Genomic DNA, 13,206 nt, shown 5'->3' with positions numbered 1-13,206 from the left:
TCAGAAAATCCAAGCTCTCAAGATTTTCTCCCACCAAAGAGATAAAATAGCTCCTTAGGGTGAACATAGAGTGGTAAAAATAAAGAAGAGTAGGTGCAGAACAGGGGTCCTTCCAGGAAAATCAGAGAAGATCTGAAGAAAATCCCAGAACAAGATTTTGTCTCTGTGAAGAGTAAACACATCCAGGTTAGGTCTATTTAAACAGCAAGTAGCAAGTCCTGGGGTTAGCTGTGTTGGGATGCTGCACTGGCCCCAGCCGCAGGAACTTTTACCCCCAGGACAGTGAGGGGAGTTAGGCGTCTGAGCCAGGGAAAATCAAAGAAAACTCTGCTGACAAGGAATGCCAGACTCAAGAGTGCTATGGAGATGTGTCCTAGGGTGAGAAGGAACCAGCATATTCCCGGTGAGTGCAGAAGCAGTGAGGCAAGAACACTGCTGGCTCTGGGCACTTAGGGGAGGCTGGAGGTCTTGGTTTCAGTTACAGGCCAGAGGGGAGAACTGAAGGAGGATCTGAGGCCACAAGCCTCATAAAAGTGATTACGTGTGCTTATACAATCTTAGAAGCAAAGACTATTAACAGAAAGATAGAGAGATAAAGAGGAAGAAATACATCACCAATCCAAGGAAGCACCAACTCCTGAACATCTGGCTGGGGGAGTCCTGGATCACAGCTGTCAAGGTCTCGGTTGGGAAAGTCCCTATGGCAGAGTGTCCTCTCCGAGGGAGACTCCCAAAGTCAGTTTCCCAAGAAAGACCCTTTTTATCAAAGAAGGCAGGGAACCAAGGAACAGGTGATTGATCTTAAGGATCTGAGAGTTTTGACCGAAACTCTCCAACCTCAAGAACAATCTTTGTTATGCCAAATATGTCTTGGGTCAATACCCAAGAACTGGCCAAGTCCCTGGGTGTTTACCTCAAGACTTGTTTTTTAAGGAATAGCTCCCCAAGGTGGGTCTGGGTTGAAACAAATCCCAGAACCATACATTAGGGAGGCTGTGGGTAGGGAAGATCTTATACATGAACTCTTCAAAGGATAAAATATTATGAGCACCAAGGAAAAAAAAACAATTTAAATATGGCAGTGACACAATTAGAATCACACAAGACCTAGCAACAGCTACACTAAAAGACTGCAGGTTTTGGAACACTATATATGGAAGAACAAAAGAACTGGTGTTCCAGCTGAACATATCATACCCAGTATAACTAAGCATGATTCTGAACAGAAAAAAATGGATATTTAAAAAATTGTCAGACTTTCAGGACTTTGTTTGAAAAAAAAAAAAACAACCTGAACTTAATAGAAGATTTGACATACAAGAGCCAAGAGAAATATAAGATACATACCAAAGACTAATTACAAGAGACTCAATAAGGGCAGACTGTTTACCTTTTATGTATGTAAAATGTCAAACGTATTAGTAATTGGGTAGTTCATAAGAAAGATTGGGGTAGATATGACTTTAAAAAGTAAAACCATTAGGAATAGCTAAAAAGAGTAATTATCTTATACAAATGAGGTGTGAGAGGAAGAAATGACACAAAGGAATTAGATGGAGAAGGAGGGCTGTTAGTTCTGGAAATCTACTTTCATCAGGAATGGATTCAAGAGGGACATATATGTGTGTGTATGTATGAGTATAAAAGTCTTCTAAATTCAGAAAGAAATGAAATATTAAGGGTTGGGGGTGAGAGGATAAGGGAGGGATTTCTAGAGGGGAGGGTGAGGAAACAAGTTAAAGGGGGGTATAGAAGGTGTTTAGATTTACAGGAATGGGAGGATAAGAGAGGGGAGGTTAAGTAATAGGAGGGCAAGGTAGCTGGCAGAAGTAAAGTAGAGGAGTCAGGAGGAATACGAAATAAGAGATACATGCAAATATAAGAACAAAGATCAGGAGTAGAATTTGTTAAGGAAAGTATATGTCTATATATGTATATATGTATGTATATATATGTATATGTGCATGTATATATATCGATATCTATACATAAATATATATGTGCTTAATTGTAGCCTTCTTGGGGGGGGAGAAGGAAGAGGGAAAAAAGAATAAAGTAAAAAATGCACAGCAGAGAACAAAAGAAAACTTACAAGGAAGCAAAGAAAAGATGGATAGTTCTCAACACAATGCATAGTATTTATTATAAAGGCTTTCTTAAAATGGAAATGTATTGCTATATATTTTGAATCCTTTCTCATGTTCTGCTATGCACGACATACCTTTTTTTCTTTTCTGATTTTGTATTTGTTTTAATATTTAAATTTATAATGTTTCTTTTTCTTTTCTTATTATATAATTTAAGTTTTAGTATTTAAGTCTAAAATAAAAAAGAAAAATACAAAGCTTTGCATCAGGACTGACTTCCAGGACACAAGGTGGTCTTCCTAGAACTAGCCAAATATGAGTGGTGGATATAACAATCACGCCTCTATTTGAGGATTCTCTGTGTTCTTCCCAGAACCATCTGAATTTGAGTGGAACCATAGCTCCTCCTAGTGGCCAAAGGTGTCATAATCACTAGGATTTGCCCTTGCTCCTTAGAGGAGATGGGGGTCAGAAGGTAGCTGTGGCCTTAAGAGAAGAAAGAATAGAGGGCTAAAAAGATGGTCTTATGATTTCAACAGTAAGACCTCCTCCTTCTGTTCTTAGTCCTAAGCACTCGTTATAGCCAAATTTGAACTTCAACTCTTCTTACTCCTGAAAATTCCCATTACCTGTACTTCTATCCTTCAACATCCCCTTACGCAATAGTAATAGTAACAATTACAATTATAATGATGACAGCAACAATAATAACTAGCACTTATATAGTATTCTGTGGTCTGCAAAAGCATTTTGTAAATATTATCTCATTTTGTCCTTACATATACTCTGTGAGATAAGTGCATTTATTATCCCTATTTTACAGATGAGGTAACAAACATGTAGAGGTTAAGTGACTTGCCCAATCATACAGCTATTAAGTGTCTCAGACTAAATTGGAACTCAAATCTTCCTGAATCTATGTCCAGCACTCTATCCACTATCCCCAACTGCCTATCAGCTTTCAAATAGGATAAAATATCCAACACAACAACTTATCTTCTGACTCTCTCCCACTGCTCCCTACTACCACCAGATAAAGTCTCTATAGCAGTTGCCAATAAGGGATTGAAGAAAGTCTCCTCCAAATATGTCACTGTGGAGTTGTAGTCTTTACTTTTTTTCCCTCTTTGTTACCTCTCTATCATAGTGACCCTATACATCTCACATGTACGGTTGGTCATTTAGAAGGTAAAGATCATTATGAAGAAACTGTCATAACCACAACTTATCAATCAACAAACATTTTTTTTTCTGGTGAGGCAATCAGTGTTAAGTGACTTGCCCAGGGTCACACAGCTAGTAAGTGTCAAGTGTTTGAAGTCTGATTTGAACTCAGGTCCTCCTCACTCTAAGACCGGAGCTCTATCCACTGCACCACCTAGCTGCCCCAACAACAAGCATTTATTAAGCACCCACTATATGCAATGTACTTTTCTAGGTACTAAGGATACATAGATCAAAATCAAATAGATTCTTGCCTTCAAGGATATTGCATTCTGTCAAGGGACTCATCATATTCACATGTAAACATGTCAGATTTGGTGAAGGTCTTATTTACCCACAGCAAAGGGACCATGCAATAAGCTGTCAGAGAAAAGGTAATTTCCCCTCCCCTTAGGCCTTGTGACCTCAAGAAATGGGCTTGGGGTTTTGATCTGTTTTGTTTGTGATTTTCCATTCTAAGTTCAGGGATAGGGTTACCAGATTCCAGACCCTGAGCCATGTGATTTTGAAGCCCAGGATTTCAGGTGAGATGTTTCAACCAGCCCAGCAAGGAAGTCCTGGGAAGCCCAGGGGCACTTTGGACTTAGAACTTGGTGGTATTAATGCAGTACTAATAGGAATTGAGTTATGTTTTGAACCTAACCCCTCTCTCATCCCCAGAGACTGATGGAGGTAGGTGGGGAATTATGACCAGGAGAAGTTGTGGGAGAAGAGGATGTTTGTGTATTTGTTTTCACTTCATCTTTGAAGTCAATATTCCTTCATAAAAGCTAATCTGATTGTTAAGTAGTTAAATGAAACTGGGATGTTAGGACCCACCAAATTAGGAGAATATAATCAGTGGGGGATTGAGCCAGTAGAACAGACTAGACACCCCCTCCAACCACATAAGGAAAGCAATAGAAATGTAATATACCTGACCTTCAGACAGTGGGGCTTCACAGAATCACTGTCACATACCTAATTTGGGGGTAGAAGTACTGCCATCTGGGGAGGGAGGTAGAACCCTAGCTATGCTTTGAAGAAAGCATAATGGAGGTAAGGAGGGAATGGTAAAGATGAGGAGGGAATGTATTCCAGGCATGGGAGATGGTCTGTGGGAAACAGTGGGGAATAGAGATGAAATGATGCATGTGAGGAACAGCAAAACGGTCAGTTTAGCATGAAGGGACATAATGTGTAATAAACCTAAAAAGGTAAGGAATAGCAAGGTTGTGAAGGGCTTTCAATTACAAGGGAATTTATATTTAGTCATTTAGATAAATAGGGAACCACTTGAATTTATTGATGACAGGAATGATACCATTATATCTGTGTTTTGGGAAAATTGCTTGGCTAGGGAAATAGTTTTGGTGTGGAGTCTAAATTGGCGAGGGGACAGACTTGAAACCAGGAAACCAATTGGAAAGCTACTGCAATTATCCAGGTGAGAGGTATGTAATCTAAAGGTATTCAGTCTAGTAACTGAATCCATTTGGATTTGGCTTAACAAAATTAAACAAATTTTACATTTTATTTTAGGTCTATAGTGCTTTCTTGTTGCTCGGTTCTCATAGTAAAATTTCTAATGCCCTTCATTGATATTAGATGACTTATTCATATATAAACAGGTTAAATGTCTACGTAATAAACTGCAGTGCGAATATTCTTTTTTTTTCACCCAGGCTCAAAGAACAGAAACATGGCATCCCAATTGCAGCAATGGGGGGGAGGGGGGAGGAGTGCACTTGACTTCCCATCTCTCCCAAACTCCTTTATTCCCCATGACTTAGTGGGCGCTCTGATCTTTCTGTGTGTTAGGTTGATGAGTTTCTACCCTGTGTCTGTCATAGTGAGTGCGATTCATTTTAGATAGTAACTGCAAGAAAGAAAAAATCAAGGATGGAACTTCCTGTTTATGACACAGCACAACTCCACACATAAATAGTGATGCAGTTATTCAGCGGAGAGCACGCAAGAGCATATGACGAAGAAAAGGAAGTTCTAAAGCCAGAGTTCTTAACCCATAGTCCTGAGAACTTTGCTTTCAATATATTAATAACTAAATGTTGATATAATTGGTTTCTTTTGTAATTCCATAAATTTAAGACATTTTGAGAAGGGATCCATAGGCTTCACCAGACTGCTGAGGGGGTCCATGATATACAAAAATAAAAATAATAATAAATTGTTAAGAACCCCTGCCCTAGAGGGAAGAAAATATATGCAAATTAATAACCTATAGTGTTAATGAGGAAGATTTCCCCACCATATCTCAAAACTGGGGTGGAGGGTGAAAGGGGAAGAACTACAGAAAGAAATGAGCCCACTGGGAAAAGGATTGAAATGAAGACACCCCATAGTATAAAGTAAAGATTATTCCTGGTGTTATCTAACCAGGACTCAGGAGCAAAGCAGCAAAAACTTAGAATGCTACAGACAGAAAAACAGAGAAAGAGAGCAAAACAATTCAGTCATTACAATGATCACTTCCTAAGAACCAAGTGTTGTGACAGGCACTGGGCTAGGCACAGGGAATACAAAAAAATAAATAAATAATAAGACAATCCCTGTCCTCAAAGAGTTTATGTTCTAGTAGGGGGGAGATAATGAATAATATGTATTGCAAAACAAAACAAAAAAAAAACAAAAGACAAACTAATATCTATATAATCATCCCAGTAGAGAACTCCCAGTGAGGAAACTTCCTCTACCAATGTAAATCAATAACTATTTTTCAAGTTACAGTATTAGAGATTTACCTGAGGTGCTGGAGGTTAGGAGACTTCCCCATGAGTACACAGTCAGTATGTCTCAAGGCTTGTAACTTTAAGCCACGTCTTCCGTATTCCAAGGGAGGCCAGCTTTCTATCTGCTCCATTCTCAATACTCTTAAAAATATTCCCATAAGAGCCCCTCTTCTCTGCTTTTTACTGTTTCTTGACAGCTCCCTCACTTCATCTTCTACCCCTTCTCTAGACTTTTGGTGGCTTTCTAGGGAATGCTTAAATTTTGACAGAAAACTACAATCTATCCTCTGCAACCATTCCCAGTCACAACTACTCCTATCCCATATCCATTCTCATTCCAATCATCAATAAAGAATTATAAAAATTTATAAATAGAAGCAACTTTAGAGATCATTTGATTGAGCCCCTTAATTTTATAGTAAACTGAAGTCTAAAGATTTTAAGCCACTTCCCCAAAATCATTCCTCTTATAAATGGTTTTAGATTGTTCAATAAGTATAGTTTATTAGGATTTAGGATGTTTTCTTATCTTGCAATAGCCATGAGGAACTTTCCCAAGGAAGGCAAAGCCAAGAGATATATATTTGAATACCAGTAACAGCAGAGTAGCCAGGAGGACCGATGGATACCTGATCTAGTAAGGGCTTTCTTCTTCTGGAAAGGCTAGAGGCTAGAGAAACCATTTGAGGACTTGCCCAGGTGACCCTCTTGTTCATGGGTTAGGTGAGGGGTTCTTATCTTTTTTGGAATCATAGGCCCCTTTGATAGTCTGGTGAGGCCTTTGCTCCTTTCTCAGAATAATGTTTTTAAATAAATAAAGTAAAATAGGATTGCAAAGGAAATCAGTTATATTGATATAAATATGTATTTTTCCCCATCCAAGTTCAAAGACCTCACCCTTTAAAACCTGTACATGGACTTCAAGGGTCTGTGGACTCCAGGTTAAAAACTCTTTGATTAGGAGAACCTAAAAGATTGGGGGAATGAGGGAATGATCCTGGCTAAACACACAAACAAATTCTGAACTCAAAATTTAGGGGCCCTCCAGTCAGAAACAATGACATTTCTCTCAGTTGTCTCATTTCTACATCCTCAATTCCTTAAAAAGAAAATTTTAAGGTAGTACTCTTCCCTAGAGGTCATCTGGTCCATCCTTCCATTCAGGACGTAATTCCTCTTGCAAGGATTTTCCGGAGACCCTGATTTGAAAGCCTAATATGTTATTAACATTTAGAGTTATGTTTAAGATTCCTCATTTCTTTCCCTTTCTATCCATGGATACTTATTGCTGACTTTGTTCTAGTCTCTAGACATCATTTATCTACCATCTATATCACTATATAGATTTTATTTTTTATAGGTTTTATTGAGGGCCTATTGAATACCTAGGTGGTACAGAGAATTGAGTGGCAGTCTTGGAGTCAGGAAGACCTGAGTTCAAATCCAACCTCAGACACTTACTAGCTACATGACCGTGGGCCAGTCACTTAACCAATGCTTGCCTCAGTTTCTCATCTGTAAAATGAGCTGGAGAAAGAAATGAGTTTACGAAGAGTTGGACATAACTGAAACAACTGAACAACAACTGAGTGCCCAGGTCCTAACTGTTGCTAAAGAGTTACAAACATGAATAGGAGCCACATACTGGACTTGGCATTACCAGGAGAATATTGGTGTTAAAAAAAAAAGATGGAATCGGTTGCAAGGAGAAGCATGGGGTTCAGATAGAAACAGGGCCCACTAAGCCTTGTAGAAGGATCCCTGTGAGCCACTTATAGTCTCATAAAACCACATATTAACATTATCTTTTTTTAAAATTTTTACTATTTTGTTAAATATTGCTCAATTACATTTTAATCTGATTCAGCTGCCCTCCAGAGTGTTGCAGGCTGCAGCAGCCAGAGAGCCACACGTTTGACCTCTCTGGACCTAATGCCCTCTGAAAGCCTTTCTTTTTACCTTTTCAATCTCTATAACCCTGTTCTGTGATCCCTTCTTGACCAACATCCCATAGCCCTGCTCATCCCCTGTTGCTTCTCAGCTGGTGTCTGATGAGGTTTATGCACGGGGACCAAGGAACTCTGTAACTCTGTGGTTGAACTGCTGGCACAGAGATATGTGGCTGTGTCCTCTGGTTGAAGAAGTTTTATCTGAAGATTCAGTTCTGTCTTGAGAGATTCCACTTCAAAGCGATTGGAATCAGTCTCATTTATAACAGGTTTTTGATAATTGTAGACAAACATAACACGGATCTCATGGTTGGTGTCCTGCCGATACCAGAACATAGCATCATCACCTAAGTCCTGTTCACATCTCAGGATCCCCTTCTGTCCCTTTCCCTTGATCAGAAGCCTTGGGATCTGTGTGACTCCAGCATCCATAGGGTCTGCAGGGAAGAAAAACAGTAGCTGGGAGAGAGAGCTTGGAAATCAGTTTATTTTATTGCAGTCAAGAGAAAGGTTTGGAACAGTGCCTTAGCAAATCAGGAACTAAAAATTCCCAGTTATTCAAAGCTCACCTGTCCCCAGGAGAAAAATGGTCACTAAAAAGAGAAACCTGGTGCTCATTTCAGTTTCAGTAGAAAAATGGGTCTTTTCCTATCACAGGGCTTTGTTTTCTAAAATAAAGAAAAATAAGAGAGGTCCACCCATAGGTGGAGACAGTTTGTGATGTCACTGCCTTTATTAGCTCTTTACTACTATTACCTGTGAGCTGAGATAGGACTTTAAGAATATCAATCTGGCAGCTGAGTAGAACAGAGTGGACTAGAGAAAGGGGGCACCAAAGGCAGAGAGATGGGGGATGGCTTCATGAAAATCCAGATGAGAGATGAAGCACTTAGCTTCTATCAGTGAGACAAAAAATCACCATGTTCTTCCCAAGCCAAAAACACATTCAGCTATGACTGCCTCCTTCAGAAAAGGAGGGTCTTTGTGGTTATACATGAGTATATTTTCTCTTCTCAGTGGTTTTTTATGGAATCCATACATTTTTCCAATATTCCTGAATGAAGCCAATATATTAGTACTATCTCTCCTGTCTTCCTGTTCGGAACTTGATCGAAACCTTTTTCTTTCAGTAAGTCTTCTCTGGCAATCATAAATTCACTCTAAATTTCAATTCTATCTTCACCTTAACACATACTCCCAATTTCAGTCATGAAACCTATATTAAGCATGTGCTAGTTACTATGCTAAGTACTGAGGGTGCAAAGAAGGGTAAAAACACAGTCTCTGACTTCAAGAAAATCACATTCTAATGGGTAAGACTACGTATAAACAGTTATGTGAGAACAAGATACATATGGGATAAATTAGAAGTAATACAGTCTGAGAGAGAAGGCATTGATGGGGATTGGGAAAGACTTCTTAGAGAAAGTGGGATTTTAGCTGAGACTTGAAAAGCAGGAGAGAATTGCAGGCTTGGGGGGGGGGCAGCCAATGAGAATTCACTGAGTCAGAAGATGGAGTATCTTACGTGAGACAAAGCAAGGAGACCAGTGTCACTGGATGTTAGAGTGAAATGGAAGAAGACATTTGTTTTTCATGTATCCCCTGTAGTCTTTGCTTATTTTCTTTAGACTTGTATATGCATCAAATCTGGTTTTATTTTTTTTTCCATCCTCTTCTCATAGGAATAATTGTTCACAACATGCAACAAGACAGTCAGTCAGCCAACAAAGGATTAGAGTTCAAGACTATCTTGAAGGACCAAGCTCTGTCAATTGACATAGAACATTCTTTTGAACCCATGAGGTAAAGAAATTGGAGATAAGATGAAGATTTTTACTTCAGAGTAAAATTTTTTGATAAAAATTTTTAAATTTTTGCTAAATATGATAAAATTTTTGCATTATTTGATGATCTAGTTCTTCTAATGTTAAGTACTTTGTATGTGCCAGGCACTATGCTGAACCCCAGATACAAAGAAAAAGAAAAATATAGTTCCTTCCTTCAAGGACCTCACATGCTAATGGGGAGAAAATGTGCAAATAATCACCTATATACAAGATATGTACAGAGGTAATCTGAGAGAGAAAATGCTAGCAGGGGGCGAGGGTCAGAGGGGGAAGGGCAGGAAAGGCCTCCTAGAGAAGGCGGTATTTGAGCTGAGACTTGAAGGAAGCCAGGAGGAGAAGGTATCAAGGGAGATCATTGTGGGGCAGCCCATGAAAAGTTAAGTCATGAGGTAGTAAAATGGCATGGAAAACATAATGATAATATAAGAAAGAAGGTGGTGAGGGCAAGAATCATAGACATTCCAGGTGCGATAGGATTGCAGCAGACACCTAGGTCAACTCACATTTGATATAGGAAGTCCTTCAATCACCCAGGCCCTGCCTGAATTCCCTTAGAGGCAGAGGAGGTGAACTCTTTATTTCCCAAGGCAGCTTGAGCTGGGGTAATACCAGATCTGGCAGGTCCTAACCGGCTTGCTAACAAACAATTCAAATTTCCCCATTCTCTTCGAAAACCTTGAGTGAAATTTGAGTTGCTCATTAGTAAGTACATCAGGACATAACAGGTCTGATATTACCCTGGCACTTAGTCCTATGCAATATGAGGTTACTTCATGCCACAAAAAGACTTCTAAGCAGTAAAAAGAAAAAAAATTATTATTATAGTAAGCCCTCATTATTGTTAATTATGGTTATCATCTGATTCACACACTCTAGTCCAAATTTTGTTGTATTCTCAGCAGCCTCTTTCCAATAGCCCACATTGCCCAAGGCTATTTCTACTCTAGAGGACTGGAGGCCAGCCAATGACTGAGGGAGGATGTAGAGTCTAGACTATTGTGCAGCCTATGATTAGCTTCGTATAAATATGCTTTATAGGGTCTTTTCTTTGGATGACTGGTCCTGCTCATTATGGTCTCTTGAGCCCTGGGGCTTCTAGGCTGTCCTCACTTTCTTCCACCCTTACCTCCATATATATTATTTAACCTGAACTGAATGTCTCTGTACTCTGTCTAACAAAGCCATCGTCTCTCTCCTTAACCTCTTACATTTCCTATGTGGGTCATGTTTATGGACAGAAGGGAGGTGATGTTAAATCCCTGTGGCTTTACTGCTAGCACAGAAATACATAGCTGAGTCTCCTTTCTCTGTGGGTTCAATTGTCAGGCTACAGGGTGAGTTGCTGGACCATTCAACTAAGAATCAATTCTGGAATAACTCTGAACTCTCCATGACTTTGTTATCATGTAAATAAATGAAGAACTTCAATTCTTCTTCCAGGAGCTTTTGATATCAGTTAATCTAACGGTGTCCTTTGATCGGGTCACATTTAAGCACCACTTTCTGTTCTTTCCCTTTGACTATGTACCTTGGTATCTGAGTGACCCCAGAATCCATGAGGCCTAAGAGGGAATGAGATAAAAGACAAGATTTGGAATGTGGGGTTGAACCTGGCATTTGTAGCCACAAGGTAAAGGTTTGAAGCTGAAGATGGGCCCGGGATTTCCCATCCGTGCCACTGGACTCACCCGTTCCTAGGAGACAAATGGCCACATAGGAGAGGAGCCATGTTCCCTAGTCATAGCAAAGGTAAAAATGAGGGATCTTCCACCTTCAGTTACCCTCTGATATAAGGTGGTTCTTTCTGTGTGACTTCCATTTAGCCAATCAGAAGTCTTTCTCTATGATATGACTATCCTTAAAGAGCCAAGTATGACCCATTTTGGTATAACATGACCACCTCACAGTAGGAAAAGGAAAGTCCTTTTCTAGGACTAAGGCTCCAGGACTATGAATGCCAACAGATTCTTCTAGTTATTTTGGAATCGAGGATAGCACCATGGACTGTGATTGTCATTATTTCATCCAAAGTGACACTCCCCTGACATTTGTAAGAAATCTGTTACTATCTCTATTATCTGATTTTTACCAAAAAAAATGAGCTAAGTATTTAAGTCCTGCTGCCTCCACTACTGGTAATCACAATTTTAAAAAGTCTGTGATGGAGGCAGCATGTAGTAGGACATAGGGCACTGAATTTGGAATCAGAAAGTCCTGAGGTCAAATCCTACCTCAGACACAATCCTAGCAGTTTTACCCTGGACAATTCACTTCACTTAACTGGGTTTCTGTCTCCTCATCAGTAAAATGTAGGGGATGTACACAATGGCCTCTAAGGGCCCTTCTAGCTCTAATCTATCATCTTAAGTCCTCCCTACTTTCAGCTGTGGTCTTTATATTGTTCTTAAACCAAAAATTTAGTGACTAGTTCATTTCCAGCTCTTATCACTGACATTAAGTTGTTTTGAGGATTAAACTCAATAATGTACTTGAAGGCCCAAAAAAACTCTGCAGGAGCTAGGGTCCGGACTTTCTGTTTCATTGGTTAAATTCAGTGGAACTCACAAGTGAGGAAATCCCTTCTGCCAAAGCAAATTGCTACCTTCTCTGTGACTTGTAATCTTACAGAGTTTTCTAACACTATCAAGTTAAGTGATTTGCCTACAGGGTCACACAGTCCATATATTTCAGAGGCAGAACTTGAACCTAGATCTTTCTGACTCCAAGGACAGTTCACTATCCACTATGCTATACATCCTTATTTGCATGTTATTTTCTCAATTTCACCTTTCTTTACGTCCCTAGCACTTAGCAGTGGCTGGAATATAATAGATACTTAATAAAAGTTTATTGAATGACTAAAGTGCTATAAATGTAAGTTATTATTGGAAGGAATTATAATAATTAGAATTGATCTCTCCATATTATATCTTTCTCTACTTAAAAAAAGCCTTTATGATTAACTTTCCTGAAACATTTCTCTGAGTAGCGTTTTCTTGTTTTATAAAACCTTCAATGGGATACCATTACCTTCAGAATAAAATCTAAATTTGTTAGTCTAGTATTCAAGGTCTTCTAGGATCTGGCCCAACTTAACAATTTACCCTTATTTCACTACTTTCACAATATACTTACATAAACTGAAGAAAAAAGTTTGCAAATGCCAAGGGACACAACACAAACTAGAAAGTTAAAGAGGTTATGAATTCCTTTATCCTTTAAATACTTGAAAACAAATAACTTTCTATTTACAGTGGTTTAAATCTTACTTGATTAGAAGCAGGGGACTGACTACGTAGTCTTTCTTTGAATTCTAAAAATTAGTCCTACCTTCAAAAACTTAACCCATATTATCTGAGATAGTTTC

The 13,206-nt window shown here is 39.1% G+C and overlaps 1 gene segment (V, D, J or C); it reads right to left on the bottom strand.

The window, feature by feature from the left end:
- Positions 1–224: 224 nt before the first annotated feature.
- On the bottom strand, positions 225–8,648 carry LOC114031146. The segment is given in 4 exon segments: positions 225–373; positions 616–698; positions 8,042–8,426; positions 8,559–8,648. Coding segments are annotated over 4 exon segments (666 nt in total).
- Between the last annotated feature and the right edge of the window lie 4,558 nt (positions 8,649–13,206).

The sequence above is a fragment of the Vombatus ursinus genome, unplaced genomic scaffold (genome assembly GCF_900497805.2).
Source record: "Vombatus ursinus unplaced genomic scaffold, bare-nosed wombat genome assembly UNPS02015088.1, whole genome shotgun sequence".
In the NCBI taxonomy this organism is placed as follows: Eukaryota; Metazoa; Chordata; class Mammalia; order Diprotodontia; family Vombatidae; genus Vombatus; species Vombatus ursinus.
Note: the sequence above shows the minus strand (reverse complement) of the source record. Positions and strands in the feature narration are given on the sequence as shown.